This window comes from Paroedura picta, chromosome 5, assembly GCF_049243985.1.
Source record: "Paroedura picta isolate Pp20150507F chromosome 5, Ppicta_v3.0, whole genome shotgun sequence".
Lineage (NCBI taxonomy): Eukaryota > Metazoa > Chordata > Lepidosauria > Squamata > Gekkonidae > Paroedura > Paroedura picta.
Genome location: NC_135373.1, coordinates 67,646,733 through 67,663,373, shown reverse-complemented (window position 1 = coordinate 67,663,373; position 16,641 = coordinate 67,646,733). Strand labels below are relative to the sequence as shown.

At 41.2% G+C, this 16,641-nt stretch overlaps 1 protein-coding gene across 14 annotated transcripts in view; it reads right to left on the bottom strand.

Annotated features, from left to right (window-relative positions):
- CADPS2 (calcium dependent secretion activator 2) overlaps positions 1-16,641 on the bottom strand; it is a 385,311-nt gene that overhangs the window by 208,915 nt on the left and 159,755 nt on the right. For all 14 annotated transcript variants that reach the window (XM_077338372.1, XM_077338377.1, XM_077338370.1 and 11 more), the window contains exon 8: positions 9,000-9,139. In XM_077338372.1, coding sequence (XP_077194487.1) covers positions 9,000-9,139 — 140 coding nt within the window. The remainder of the gene's footprint in view (positions 1-8,999; positions 9,140-16,641) is intronic.

Here is a 16,641-nt window from a genome sequence, read left to right as displayed (position 1 = left end):
AATCCATTTATTAAGGATGGGAAATACTAATGTTTAGATGCTAACTGACCCAGCACCATCCACATTTCATAAATATTTCCTTAGGTAAAAATAAAGTTATTATTTTCTTTTAAGATTCTCTAATGCTCTTTTACTACACAATGAAATGGATCCAAAATAGCCCTTGTGCCAATAGATGGCATATCTACTTCCAAAAGATGTATCCACAATTTCTGGGGAGTTGCTCCTTGAGTTGTATTCAATGGTGTTTTCAAGGGGCCCACAACCCCCTAGTTTTTAAGCAGAGGTCTGTAAAAGACATTCAGAAAGATCCATTTTGCAACCAGAGTTCAATCTGCAGTCCTTTAGATCAGGGGTAGTCAACCTGTGGTCCTCCAGATGTTCATGGACTACAATTCCCATGAGCCCCTGCCAGAAAATGCTGGCAGGGGCTGATGGGAATTGTAGTCCATGATCATCTGGAAGACCACAGGTTGACTACCCCTGCTTTAGATGCAACGTATTATTTTAAAAATGCGTCTCAAAATTAATAGAAAAATAAAATGCATGATGTTTTATTACTGCAGGATTTCTGTCAGCAGAGTGCAACACGCTTCGGTCCTCCCAGTACAGTTCCGAATGCTCCTCTTAGGGATGGTGGGGAACCCAGGAAGAGGCCAGTGGTTCATTTGGGGTTGCAGTGGAAGAGAAAAATGATGAAAATAATCTCCCACTTCCATTTGTGGAAAGGTTAAGCAGAATCCGGCCCATTACCTATATTGTTGCATGGCATTATACATTCTTATTATTAATAAGATAAGATGGGGCAGTTATTATAGTTCCAATAAATGGAACAGTTATTCTAGACATCCATTCATTCCATAATCTAGAATACAATCAACTTTCAATTTTGAAAACTTCTCAGAAAATTATTCTTGAAGAAGTCTCAGACTGAAAAAAAAACCCAAAGCCTCAAAAGTGTTTAATATTCAAATGAAATATTGAGTTTTCTGCTGTTAACTGCCAATCAAAGTAACAAGCCTCCCATGCTAATAAAAAAGCAATTGACCCCAACAGTGAGGTTAATTAAATGAGGTAAGCTAATTAAATGCTTCTCAATATGTAATCAAAATTGAAGCTGTAAGTGTTTCAAAGTGACCCCCCTTCTCTCAGCATTAGCTTTCTTATAGCATGAGAATCAGTCTAGTTAAAGGTAAATGATACTTGTAAGGCTAGAACAAAAAGTGCCATTATAGGGGATAACCACAAGTGCTATGATAGGCTAGCACTCTGGTGTTCCCACATGAATGCTTCATAGCTGAGTACTACTTCCATAAACTGTAGCCATACAAAATGGCCCAATTTAAATAGGATTATGAGCAGCAAAACATAATAGTGAACTTGGAAAAGCTACTTTGCAGTAACACTAGTTAACAGCTAGTTCCATCCACAATGAGATGAAGGAAAAGATGTGCCCACCTCTGTTCTGTGTCCTGATGCCTAGGTATGGCAGCGAACATCCACCAATAATTGTTAACATGCAGATGCACCATCAATGTTGACCCACTGCTGAAATGTTGATATTTGGGTCAACGTTCTCTCTAGTTCATAATAGTATTTAGTGTGGGGCTGTTCATAAGGAGCAGCTGTAGTGAGCATGCAGAAATTCTACTTCATAGAGTAAGCTGATGAATTACAATATCAAGGTCCAGAAATCAATAACAGAGATCAGGCATTTTAGTTTCTGCATATAAAGGTAAAGGTAAAGGTATCCCCTGTGCAAGCACCAAGTCATGTCTGACCCTTGGGGTGACGCCCTCCAGCGTTTTCATGGCAGACTCAATACGGGGTGGTTTGCCAGTGCCTTCCCCAGTCATTACCGTTTACCCCCCAGCAAGCTGGGTACTCATTTTACCGACCTCGGAAGGATGGAAGGCTGAGTCAACCTTGAGCCGGCTGCTGGGATTGAACTCCCAGCCTCATGGGCAAAGCTTTCAGACGGCTGCCTTACCACTCTGCGCCACAAGAGGCTCTTAGTTTCTGCATATACACAATTTAAGTTTTCCTGTTATGACAATGCCTGATTCTAAAAGAAAATAACAACAATGGAAATAATTCTAAACCAGAGCTCTGTAATAACTCATAATGACTTTGCTGCTCTCATGATCAACGTATAGTGTTTTAAATTTTTAATTAGTGTTTTAGTTGAGATACAGGGATTAGAAAATCCCAGGATCTAGGGTTCAAGCATTCAGTCTGTTTCTCACTTAGAATTTGGGGGTCTCTGATATCCTCAAAGGCTCCTGATGTCACTGGTGTCAAAGGCTCCTGATGTCACTGATGTCATCCTTATGGGCAAAATCAACCAGAGCTACCACTTGGCAAGTTACTCCTAGCCACGGAAAGGCCCACAAGATTCCTGGTTTCAGATGTACATAAGCCTGTGCCCTCCAATCTGTGGAGGGAGGTGCTGTAATGTATACGAGGAGCCTCTACTGGCAAATCTGTGCTTTTCTTTCAGTTTAGCCCTGCAGTGCTCCTGTATGGCAGTCAATAGTTGACCAAACTGATTTAAGCTGATTCTACATGGTGGTGTGTAGCTACATGCTCTGCAGCTTTTTGTGTACCCACAGGGGATACATTTCACCAGGGTACCTAGTCCCCTGCTGAAATATGTCCTCCTGGGGGATGTAGCTGTGGTGGAAAGGTTCCACCGTGTTTTTTTTGGGGGGGGGGGATTGCAGGAAGGTGAGATTGTTTGAGCATGCAATGTAGATTCCTTCAGCTCAGTCAAGCCCTCACCCAAGTACAAGCAGGCAGAGGAGCTGGGCTATGAATGTTCTGCTGCAGTGGCAGGGCAATTGGAATTGGAAGGCAAAAACTTCCTTAAGCACCTCAGAATTTTGAGTTTTAAATGTGTGCTTTAAGGTCAATTTAAAACATGAAATCAAATTGTTCTCAAATTCTTTAAAGAAAAAAATGACATTTTAAAAAACTGTAACCCAGAAGAGTTGTGACTGAAGGCCATTCCAGAAGAAAGAACCAAACTGGGGTTCTAGAGATTACAAAAGCTCAGTATGTAGCTAAGAATATTTAGGGACATTTACTGCAACCCATCACTGGGCCAAAATTTTAGGCTAAGGTTACAATCCATTACAAAAATTCAAATAACATGAAGTGGTTGTCCAACCACATAACTCTGCAAGACTTCAGATTAAGTCAACTGTGGCTAAGCAATGTTCAGCTGGGATCTCCATTTTCTCCCAGGTATGACAAGTATGTCAGACTAATTACAGGAAAATGAATGCAAAGTGATACCTCAGTTAGTACTACATCTTTAGGCAATTAAAATCTGCTCAGCTTCTCTCTGCAATTAAAATGGCAGCAACTTGTTAGAAAGGTCTCCAAGATCTCCTTACTAGCAATTATTACTATAATCATTAAAAATCAGGCTCATAGCTATAATCTGGTCTCTAAGGAACAGGCAGCAGGAAACACACTTCTGTCGTTTTCTTTCCTAACCATTTTGCATTTAACCTCATCATAATTATCCAGTCAGTCAGTAATGTAATTTTTTTGCGCCATATCATTTGATTTTTGTTCTCTTGTCTTTCTTTTTTTGCAAACAGGCTTATATCTATTCATTGTGCTCAAATTATAGAATACACAAACACTTAAAGGTCAAAATGGCATTCCAATTTTATTTTAAGGGGAAATCCTTAAACTTAATTTAGTATAAACTAAGCCAACACTTGTCTGTAACGAGGATAACAGGCATTTGTACAACAACCAAACCTGTTTGCTATAATTGAAGCAAATCAATTGATTTGGAGTATCTGAGAAATAATAGGAAATTGTAGAATCCACCCTAAACTTGTAGCTTATAGGCATTTATAGGGCACCTATAAGATTGATTCACCATGTGTCTGTGATAATTTGTAATTGTTTTTATGGGACGTTTTATCGGTTTTATTGTATTTATGGATGTTGGAAACCGCCGCAACAAATGTTGGAGAGAACCAGTATAGAAATCGATAAATAGATAGATAGATAGATAGATAGATAGATAGATAGACAGATAGACAGACAGACAGACAGACAGACAGACAGACAGACAGACAAAATTTTATTGCACATTATTACACTGGGGTAAATTTCAGGTTTTATTCTTGTCTGATGTTTTGAAGTATGCATCCTGAGTCACAGGGAAAGGTGGGATACAATTTTTAAAAAATAAACAAATATCAAAGGAAACAAATATGCTCACTTGAAACTATTTCTTGGAATTTCTTTTAAGTACGGTACTTAAAGTTAAAGGTATTCCTTGAGCAAGCACCGAGTCATGTCTGACCCTTGGGGTGACGCCCTCTAGCGCTTTCATGGCAGACTCAATACGGGGTGGTTTGCCAGTGCCTTCCCCAGTCGTTACCGTTTACCCCCCAGCAAGCTGGGTACTCATTTTACCGACCTTGGAAGGATGGAAGGCTGAGTCAACCTTGAGCCGGCTGCTGGGATTGAACTCCCAGCCTCATGGACAGACAGCTTCAGACAGCACGTCAGCTGCCTTACCACGCTGCACCACAAGAGGCTCCTCTTTAAGTATTTAAGATCCAATTAATAGTCCTTTCTGAAAATTAATTTTGTGCCATCAAGTTGAGTCTTTTCCATCTCACCAAAAATGTAAAGAAATATCAAGATTTTGCAAAAGGTGCAAATCCCCTTCTAAACTCTTTCCCATTAATTTATAAACTAAATGATGTGCGACGGTGCATCCAAAGAATGAATGTATACTTTTATTACAAATTGTTAGAACTATGTTTTAAAATGGTTTTAAAGTATTTTAGTATTAGTGTTTTACAACAAGCCTTTAATAGCATATAAAAGTACAATATAAGAAAGAAAAGTGAAAAAGGATCCACTACTATACAGAGTAAACATTTTAGTATTAGTATTAGTCATTTTCAATTATTATTTTTAACAGGATTGGTACAAATATTGCTAGTTGCCTTGAATGCAGGAAAAGCAGGATGCAAATCCCACAAGCAAATAAGCAGCTTGGCATAAGCCTGGAAAGACATGGAAGCTAGGACTAGGCTTGTGCGATTCGGCCGCCGTTCCCTCTGGGTGCAGCCAGCACCATGCTGTGGGGGGGGGGAGGCAGGGCGGGCAGTGACGGCAGGCGCAACCACGCAGGCGCGGAGTTCCGTGACTGCGTGTTTGCGCTCGCCGTCACACTGCCACCGCCCACACCGCCCTCCCCCCCTGCAGTGTGGCGCTGGCGGTGCCCAGAGGGAACACCTGCTTTGGTGGCCGAATCGCACAGGCCTAGCTAGGACTGCATGAAGAACTGTCCAGTCAGCCTGATGCCAAACAACAAAAACAACAACAAAACACCCTTGAGGTGGAGTTACTGGGCTCAAACCCATCAGTGGCAACAATGAGCAGTGTCAGCTTACCAATTGCCTCCTGTACTATAGCAATGCTGAGTAGGGATGGGCACGAACTGGCTCATGAATTAAGATTTGTGATTAATTTTGGCAAACTATGGTATGTGAACTGAATTTTGTGGAAGGTCAACTTTCCCACAGTTTATGAATGGATACATTTCCAGACAGACAGTTTCTGCTCAATCCAAATATTTACCAAACACTAATAAGGGGGGAGGGGAGAGACTGTAGAGAAACAGTGGCAGGGTGAGGTTCCCAGTATGTTTGTTGTGTGTAGCTTGCAGAGGATCCATTCTATACACTTTTGAACCTTTCTGACATTAAGGAACTTTCCTGGGGGCACCTTCTTTGGATAGCTGTTACTCAGACCCTGTAAATCCAATCATCACCAAACTTGGAGGGGATGTAGAAGAGAATCAGCTGGAGAGCCCCTGTGAATTTGGTGTGCCTGTAGCATGCCAGGGGCTGAGAAACTAAACTGTTTTTTTTTTAGAGCCTCAAAGTACATGAAGGTTTGTGCCTCATGAACCGGCATTCTGTGAACCAAAATGAACCACGTTCCCTAATGCTGAGCTTGACGTGCATTATTGGTATCTGGCTCAATCTGAGCTGAGTGATCCCTGCACTGCTGGTATACAGCACTACAAAGCCCACTCAGCAAAGCTTGTTCCTGGGCCATTTAAATTTCCCAGTATGCCCCAAATCTTGGATAACTGCTCCCAGCCAGAACAGATAATATACTAGGTGGACCTATGCTTTCACTCATGGTATGTCCACATGTCCTTTATGACAAGAAAGGCTGGAAGGGAGGATAGGGCAGTGACCGAAGTACAAGTACACAATTACACACACACACACACAAATAGTGAGATTGCCCTCCAAAGACCCAAAGTAGTATACAACAATTACCATATCAAGGAACCCTGATTCTCCTCACTTTTTCTTATAAATTACATTATTGTCACATGCCTATAATTTACTGTCTAAATTTAATTAACATCTTAAGATTTTTGTGTTCAGATTTGTTGAAGCAATACATTCTTTTAGCCACTAGGCTATGCTAGAACATAACTCATATGATCAAATGCATTTCTAGCACAGACAATGTAAGTTAAGATTCAGGTGACTAGTTGTGTTGGTCTGAAGCAACAAAAGTAAGTTTGAGTCCAGTGACACCTTTAAGGCTAACAAAGTTTTATTCAAGGTATAGGCTTTCAGGTGCATGCACACTTCTTCAGATGCACATAGAAACTAATAACTTGAATAAAACTTTGTTGGTCTAAAAGGTGCCACTGGACTCACTTTGTTCTGCTGCTTCAGACCAACACCACATATCAATATTTTCCGGCTATTCTTTCAGATGCATAGTGGTTGGGACTGCATTTTGAATCCCACATTTATCTGCGGACTGGCATCCAGCTTTATTTGCAAAGTGAACACCTGCTGGTTCCTTCTTAAGAATGTACCCATGTACGTATGTATATTCAAGATGTACACTGTAACATGTAGATAGGGCTTTTGGTCATATTAATCAGGACTAAACGAGAAAAGAACTGGCAGCCTAAACTCCAGTCCTAAACACATCTGCACACTGGACACTCGAGTATGTTGCCAAAGTTTACAGCTCTTTAATGGCACAAATCATAGTATTGGATTAGGCTGACAAAAAACACCCTCTGAATGTTTAATCCAAGAAAATTATAGACTGTGGAGAACAGGTGCTTAATAATCAGGGGACTGTGGAGTACTGGCAGCGATGGTTATATTCTAATCACTTAAACCACCCTTCTTGTGTCTAACTCAAATGAGTACTTTCCATAAATTTTTAAAATCCTATCATAAATTATTTAAACAGTGACCTTTTCATTTTGCTACACATGGAACTGTTTGTTTCTTCTCTGGAAAAGTTTTATCGCCATTGCCCATTACCAAAGAGAACTAATGGCACAGGGATGTGTTCACATAGAAGAGTTGGTTCCTATATGCCACTTTTCTCTACATGAAGGAGTTTCAAAGTGGTTTACAATTGCTTTCCCTTTCCTCTCCCCACAACAGACACCCTGTGAGGGAGGTGAGGCTGAAAGAGCCCTGATATCACTGCTCGGTCAGAACAGCTTTATCAGTGCTGTGGCGAGCCCAAAGACACCCAGCTGGTTGCATGTGGGGGAGTGCAGAATCGAACCTGGCATGCCAGATTAGAAGTCCAAGCTCCTACCACATACATTTATTTCAGTCAGTGACCAGTACAAAATACAAAACAGTAAAACACAATATAAGATTGGTTAAAAGTTCCAAAATACTTCATGTGTTCAACAGATCCATCCTAACCCTTATACATATTTAGCCAGGCACTTCTTGCATATTTGGCAATAATATAGGATAAATTCTTATTTTTATCTCAAAGGAGTTTCTTTCAGATTGTCTTGAAGTAGCCCTTAAGTAAGTGAAGATGGAATACAGCAATTCCTGATGCAATTGGTTGTAAATACAACAATCAAAAGTCATATGTTCGGTGTTCTCAATGTTACCATCCTGACATATGCAAGTACATTCCTGGGGTGGAAGCTTATTATATTTTATCTCTACCTATGCTGAAGGAAGAGCATTGTAAATAATGTAAATGCCCTTCTAAATTCAGAGTTGTCAATATTAGAAAGATAAGGCATAAAAGATAATCTATTTAGAAGAAAGGTGTCATACAGTGGATTATTGATTCTATTCGAATCATACTGTCTTTTCAACCTCCTGTATTCTTAGCTGGCCATACCCTGATTGGCCCTATTCCAACTCAGACACCCTGGACTCGTTCCACCCCCCCCCCCAGGCTGTTTCACAAATATTAAGAGGAACAATGGATAAGGATTATATGGTTCAAAATTAAGCACTGGTCTATGATGGATCTTCCTACTCTGAACCTTCCTTGTTCTTCAGCTAGGTAATTATTTTGATCTAACCAATCCCTTAATTTCCACTGCAGATGCTTTGCATATACTTATCCTAACCAATACACCAAGCTGGCTCTTGACAAAGGCTGGAATTCAGTTAAACCAAGTGGGATTTTGGAGATTCTTCTGCCATATCTCAATCTACATATGAAAACTCTGCCCAATTCAAAAGTGATTTGGTAAGCAGCATGTGCAGGGACAGGAAAGGATGCATTTCTCTGGAGCGGTCTAAGGAAATCTATTTGGTAAAGCCCTTTCTCGCTGCTGTATATAATAATACTTAGAAAAGTACAATGGGAAAGAATTGGATGCTGAAACATTCTCTCATTCATGCACAAGAAGAGGTACAAAAATCAAAACTAAATAGTCGGAAAACTGCAGTGCCACAATTCAAGCAGAGTTCTTGTAAAATCTAACACACCTACATTTCCCCCCTTACCATATCTTGCCTTTGCTGTGTTTTATTCTTAAATGAGTTAATATAGTGTATAAGTTTTTGAACTTTAAAATTAAGCTCCTACTTTCTTGTGAAGTAGTATACCACAGCCACAGTTTGCTTCAAGTGTCCTTATGTTATATGATCTGGGCATTTAAAACCAACTTGCTGTTTTGCAGAGGAGATGCTCACCCGCAGTGCTTCATGTGTGGTGGTTTATCCATCCTCACGGCCAGCTTTATCCTCAAATCCGAGTCTTGGCTGTTTTTGGGGACAACCATTTTATGCAGCTCAGGCGACTTTGAGCTATTGGATGTTGGATACAATACTACCTGCAGAAGATGAACCATGAGAAGCTGTTTATCACAGTTACAAATAATCTTTGATCCAATAAGGAATCTCTATCCATGTCAATTTTTTTCCAGTTTGAAGAGAGATCAAAGAAAATACAAATAACAAGGCATAAGGCTTCCATTACATTGCTGTAACACATAAACACCTTCAAAACTTTATTTTCTCTTTATTTGAAAATGTTATTTTCTCACAAATGTATGCTTGAGGATCATGAAATAGCTTGTTTTCTACAAGGGCTCCCACATTTTAAATTCAAAGCTCTAACAGGTGTTACCTGAACTACTAGACAAATTCCTTTTCAGCAGTACAAGCACCTACAGCCTTGTACTGCTCAATACTGCATAATTAACATCTCTGTTTAACAATAGGCTATACAGAGGATAGCATTTGCCAGCAATTCCTGGAGACGATAAAAACAGAGCATTTCATACTGCCATTATCATTCAATGCCACTAATGAAATCCAAATAGGCAATCTTCTGGTTTTTTTATCATCTGTAATCAGGATTAGGCAATTCTGAATTATTTCTAAAGGATTAGATACACCTGGAGTAGACCTGATTCCACTTGATTTATTCAAAGCATTCCCTAACTGGTGGGCCCCAGTCTTAGCCAGCGTCTTTACTCCGATAAACGAATCAGGCATCATGGCTGGAAGATGAGCATAGTGGTTCCTACCCACAAAAAAGGCAACAAGATCGACCCACAAAACTACTGCCCCACTAGTTTACTAAATATGGATCTAAACTCTATGGAAAATTCCTCCTACATAAACTAGAGGATTGGGCTGCTGACAACCATATTTTACACACACACCAAGCAGGATTTAGAAGAGGCCATTCTACCATGGACCACTGTGAAACCCTCTATTATTTAGCTTATTCCAGCATGGAAGGCCCTATGAGAGCTCTATATGCAGCTTTCATTGATTTAGCCACAGCTTTTGACTCCATCGACAGAGACAGACTCTGGTCAAAGTTGAGGGAAACTAACATCGATAAACGCCTACTGTTTCTGATGCATGAACTGCATTCAGGCACCCACACAAAAATTAGGTAGGTGCTTCAGGCCCTCTAACTAAAGAAATTGCAGTAAGGAAAGGGATAAAGCAGGGGTGTGTATTAGCCCCTGTGCTTTTCAATATTTACATCAATGATATAGTGCAAAGACTATCGGGCTCAGAATTTGTACCCCCTTCTGTTGGTCAGCAAAAGGTTTCTATTCTGCTTTATGCATATGACATGGTCCTGGTTTCCCTTACAAGAGTTGGTCTGAAAAAGCTACTTAACAACTCGGGTACTTAATGTAAGGAAGAGTCCCTATCCACGAGGAGGCAAGCTAGAATTGCACCCCTCCCCAAGGAAAATGCACCATTCCAAATTGGACCAAAATTGCTCAGTGATAATCAGTGAAGAAGTAGATTGTGTTCTAAATATTTCCCAGAGACAGTGTCAACAAGATATATTAAGATTTTAATAAACAATTCTAGAACTGCAGCAATAAAAAGTCACACAAAAAACCTCTCAAGAAATTAGTTATTATTGACTGATGGAGGATTTTTCAAGCATGTTAAAACACAACTGATTTCCCCCCTTAATTATTTAATCAGTACAAAACTAAATTATCTTTATATTCAAATAGTTTCTATACTTAAACACCACCTGCTGCTCTCTCCTTGTATTCATCTGTGTGTTAAGCAACGGACAATAGCTGTCACTTTGAATTAGCAGTCCTGAATATCTTGATACACAAAAGGACATGGGGCCTCCCAGAAGTGAAATGCTCTCTGGTGTTAAACATTTCCATTCCAAATGCAAGAGCCATCTCCCTCCCTTTCCATGAGGACCTGTTTAGACAATTCCCTTGCTGTCTACAGTCAACTTCAAAATAATGTTTTTATTATGTGTGAAGAGGTTGGAACTACTGCAATCCTGAAGCCTTAATAGTTTATGCTGGCATTAAAATTATATTCATTACTAGGGGCAAAGCCCGTTGTCTGCAAGAATACAACGGGCGCTAGAGCTTGGCAGTGGGAAGAGGAAGGGGAGGAGTAGTCCAGTCTGTAAGGGCATGGGGTTGTCATGTGTGTTGTGTGGGAAGTTGTGGTGGCATGGTGGCAAATGAGGCCATGGGTGTGGAGATATGGGTGTCAAGAACCTGTGGTGTGGAATGTTCGTTGATTGTGGGAGAGGACTGACCTTTGGGAATTGTGGCATAGTGGTTACAGATGAGCTTTCCAGAGCCATGTCCTCAGATATGTGAAGGGAAAATCAGACTGGAGACTCTTCTTAGGGGAAGATTACATGGCAACCAATTCCCCCCAGTTCTGCGTCATTTCCCCTCTTGTGTGAATGAGGCCACATTAACCGAAATGCCCCTCTGCCCTAATACACATAGGGTAGTCACAGTACACAGGTGTCCACCCTGTTCCTTCTGTCTCCCATATTTTCACTGTTGGTAAAATGTTATGTGCCCACATGCTTCTTTCATGGTTGCTCCTTGGAAGAACGGATTTTTGCACCCTATTGCTTACTACCCAAAGGAGTCTCAAAGCGGTTTACAAACACCTTTTCCATTTGTCTCTCCACAATAGTCAACCTGTGAGGTATGTAGGGTTGTGAGAGATCTGAGAGAACTGGGAATGGGCCGCAGTGACCCAGCAGGCCTCAGGTGTCTCAAAGCATTTTCCAATCGTCTTCCCCTTCTCTCCCCATAGCAGACTCCCCATGAGGGAGGTGGGGTAGCGAGCCTCACAGGGAAGCTGGCAACCCTAAGAGGAAGACTGTCTGTGCACAGCAGTCTTCCTTAGTAAGGTTTTTAATACAGTTTTTTTATTTGCCAGGCCAAGGTTATTTGCCAGTTACTATTTCAGTTACGATGTGTCTCCAAACATTAACTTGTTCTCTATTTAGTTTCAGGCTGTAAATATTTATTTAGATCTTCCTGCACTTTCCAGACTCACAGGACTGATGCTGGTCTTCCTGTGTGCGCCCCAGAATACAAACAGTTGCTGATAAGGGCTGGCCATAACCCATAGGCCAGGAGGGACACTCCTGCACCACTCCCTACCAACTGCAGGCAAAAATGGCTCATTTGAAGGCTGGACTCTGAGGCATTGTACGATTTTGAAGTCCCACCTCCAAACCTCCAGGAATATTTCCAACCCAGGGGTAGCCAACCTACAGGTGTGGCCTGGAGAGCTCCTGGAATTACAGCTCACCTGCAGAGTATAAAGATCAGCTCCCCAGGCAGAAAGGGCTACTTTGGACAGGGTTGTGGTAGAGAAGAAACATTTAAGGCTTCCCACACAGGTTGTTGTGCAGATGAAACAGGAGACAAAAGAGCCAGCTTCCTCTGCAGAATAACGCTGTGCAGTGGCCTCAAATTTGCAGAGAGTTGCAAAGAAGAAAGACACATGGCTTGGCTGTGTCTAACCCCCGGCCAGAGCAGTATTTTAAGTGAGAAGGGGCTTTTCTGTGGCGTCCCTGTCAGGCAACTGTTTGCCAGAAGCGGAAAGCCCCCCCCCCCCATCAAAAGGAAGGCCCTCAGTCTCCCCTGCATTGCTCTTGGAAAGGCCTCCTCCCCTCAGTCAGGGCCTGTCAGAGGCTCCTTTGCAGCAGGCCTGAAGGGGGGGAGGGGGAGCACTCTGCAGCCTCCTGCCAGCTCTGTCAGGGTTCTGAGGCAATTTACAGTTGGACATGACAGTTAGGACAGCCTTGGGGTGAAAAGGGCTGGCACAGCCTGTGTTCTCACCACCACCCCCCCCCCGGCAGCCCTACTGACCTCCTCTCCCTGCGGTGGTCAGGAGCAGACTGGCAGCCAAACTGGGCTGGGTGAATGGAATTTTGGTCTGTCCTGGTGAGGGGCCAATAGGAAGGCACTTTGCGCGCCTCCCCATTGGCTGCTTGGCCCTGGATGGACACTCGGAGGGCCGAATCAGGAGCCGCTTTGCGGCTCCTGATTGGGCCCTCTGAGTTTTTATCCTGGACAGGGCCCGCCCTAACTCCTCCCCAGGTGGCCTTACTCTTTTATTTAATAGGACCCTGTCCTATTTAAAGATTGGCAGAATGCATATTATGCATATTATGAATGCAGCTCCCTCTGCCATACAGTTCAGTCTTCCAAACTGCAATGTTACACTCTATTAACAAATTACTACATATTTATGGTTGGTGTAGAATTATTCTCCCTGGTATTACAAGTGACATTATCTAAAAATGAAACACACTGTCTTTTCTGTTGAGCATCTCTCTCATTCCACATCAAGACATCAGAACCAGATAGCCAGAAGATTATATACTGGTATTAAAAACATGTTTCTTATTGATAGCAGATACTTATTATCTCTGGAATAATTCTTGCCCTGTCTCAAGTCTACAGCTTATCTTTCATAGGCTTGTGAGAACATAAAGAAGGGACAGAAACCCCCCCTCCCCCCACACACAAATGGTACCCTGAACTACTTGGAGAAAGAAAAGCTAACAACTTCTATGGACATTGTTAGAAAAGTACATGATCTTGTAACATGACCCGAAAATTTAGAGTTTACATTTCAATGGAATCAGGAGCAAATCATCTGCTAGTCTCCCCCACATCATCTTATGGAGATCTATCAACACAGGAGTAACAGAAAGCGCTATAATTTGCTCTTCAAAGAAGACATGAGCCACTTGGTTTCTTTGAAGAGAAATTTATCCTGTTCCCAGTTCTTAAGCAACAAACAAATATTCAGGAGGACTTCCCTCACAGACCTTAAGGAAACATATCACTAGCACACAGGAGAATGCCATACTGACATCCCATCATGTGGGTTACAGCTCCACCTGCCATACCACAATAATCTTCTGCTGTGCAGACATGCAGTGGCGTGACCTTACAAGAATAAGAGAAGGTCACTGACAGGAATGCTACTTTGTGGCTGTATCCCTATGAACATATAGAGCTCACCATTCATTCACTCCTCACACTCTATCATTAGGAAAACAGAAGGAAGTTGATAATAGTAAAGCATCCTTTGCATATATTTTACATGTCTTGAGCAATTCAGAGATAACAACAATTCTGGTCAATGCAACTTTGCTAATATTTCACAATCTTTCTTAAAAAGTGAACCTATCTCTGAAAGACTGTGTTAACAACATGATTTTTAAAAATCCATTATTACAAGAATAGTTGTATCTGTTAAGAGGAAATCCTGGCTCTCTTCTGATTTAAGGCCTGGTCCCAAAGCAGAACTGCAACTATCTTTGTGTCCCCTCACTCAGCTCTTCCCAGTGTGCCAGACTGGAATATGGGCATATGAGTGGCCCATATCAGAGGCCCCAGCAAGCCTGTGAGAATACCAGAGATTTATTTATTTATTTTATTTAGATTTCTATACCGCCCATTTCTTTGCAGCTCTGGGCGGTTTACACTGAACATTATATCACTTACATGGATAAAAGGAAAAGCAGTCAGACCTTGATTATCTGTGTCAAAAATCAGATCAGATGAGGGATCCCCATTGTAGTGCCCATAATAACATGGTAGCCACGGTCACCTTTCCTGGAACCTGCCAAGTTGTTTTAGAAAAGTGGATGGGGCCAGGCAAGGCTTTTACCCAGTAGGCCTTTTGATTTGCCACTGGATGTGCAGACTGAAAGTGCTTCTGCCTGAAATACTGAAATATTACTATTACAATTGGCTGCCACATTTTATTGCTGTGCCCATCACCCTGGCTCAAAGAGGTTAGGGACCCTTGCTCCAGATCCTCTCCATCGATAGTAACCAACACTAGAGGATTCTGGGAGGGGGGGCCTTCCCCAGAAACACCCATCAAGCTAAAACTGCCCCTCTTCTGAGTTACTTAGTCCAATCACAATAGAAGGGTGGGAAACCTATAGTAAGGGGGTATATAGTCTGGCACTGGCTGAGAAAGGGGATGGGTTTCCTGCATGAATTACATAATTCAACCCTATAAGCTAGCCAACTCTGAGTAAGGGTGCTCTGTGTGTACTGTGTTCAGCATGAATAAAATACTAGAAAAGCAGCTGGGTTTGTGTGCCTCCTGCAGAAAACTGAGTAAATGTTGTGGTACTGGTTCTATTCTGTCTCTGTCTAGTCAGTATTTCTTTTACTCAATACATTTGGCTAATTTTTATCCAGACTCCTATCAAAAAGATCCTTCTTATTCACAGAGAGCCAACAAGATTTGGTAGTACTTGGCAACCCATAAGACCTGATTGATGATGCAGGGTTGGTGCTTGGCATAAAGATGAGGTGAGTTAATGTGCATAATTCTCCCAAACCACATTTTAAAAATGACTTAATTAAAAAGTCATCAAAATTTACTGATTTTGCAAACCTCCTGTTACAAAACAAGGAACAAGTAAGAGAATTCCAACATATACTATTAAACAGAGTGGTTTAACCAAATACTGTCTGAGAAACTAAATGTATTTTCCTTGTTTACTGAAACATTAGAGGGATGAAGGAAACAGACTGATAAGTATGCGTGTGATTCAAACAGAGTCAGATAAATGTTTTATATTCTGCTTTATAATATTATATAGTAACTCTACTTTAACAAATTATAATTTCTATTTCAGGTTTGTACAACTACAACAGAAGATTTTGAACCGAATAATTGGAATATGATCTAAACACAGAGCTCTGCAGAAAGTAAATATCTCAGAATTAGTCTAAGAGATGCAACCTTTGGAATGATTAAGAAATATTTAAATTGGCTTAGCATCATAAACTTTTCATAGACAGGAAGTAATCTAATTTAACGTAGCATAGTTAAAAGTACTCAAAAGGCCCCTGTTCTGATTAAAGTGGAAATGTACAATTTCAAAATGAGACATGATAAAATTGGACTGTGCCTTTCCTACTTATAGTGGCACTCACTTTCCAAACCGAAGAGCAGAATTTTGAAGATTTACACTTGAATATCTAGAGTCATATTTCATGGACAAAAAAAGAGCATTATTCAGTCACTAAGTAGTGCTGCACTGTGAGGAAGAAAAAGCAACATTGTTCACAGAGGGGAGGAAAAAATCTTTCATTAGGTTACTTATCATTAGAAGTCGTTTGGCTCAGAGTAACAGAAATGAGTTTTGATTGCTGTAAAAGAAGTCCAGAAATGAAGCCATCCGCTAATGCAAGCCAGAATTACAACCGCTAAGATTACATTATTAAAGCATTATGTGAACACAATGTTCCAACCAGGATTATCACAGAGTCACTCTCCCTTTTCTGATTGTAGTTGAGAGCGGACAATAAACCAGACGACTTGGTGAAGAAAAGTAAATAACATTATTCAATGTCCAGCTCTTTCTGCAGTTTGGATGCATCCAAGTCCACAAGGCCTCTGTCATTCATTTCAAATAAGGGCAATTTTTTTGAGTGTGTTTGTGTGGAGGGGGGTATCCCATTCTGTAGCTGGCAAGCTGGACAGGTGGTTTAAGTGTCAAAGACAAGAACAAGCGGAGCAGGATCTA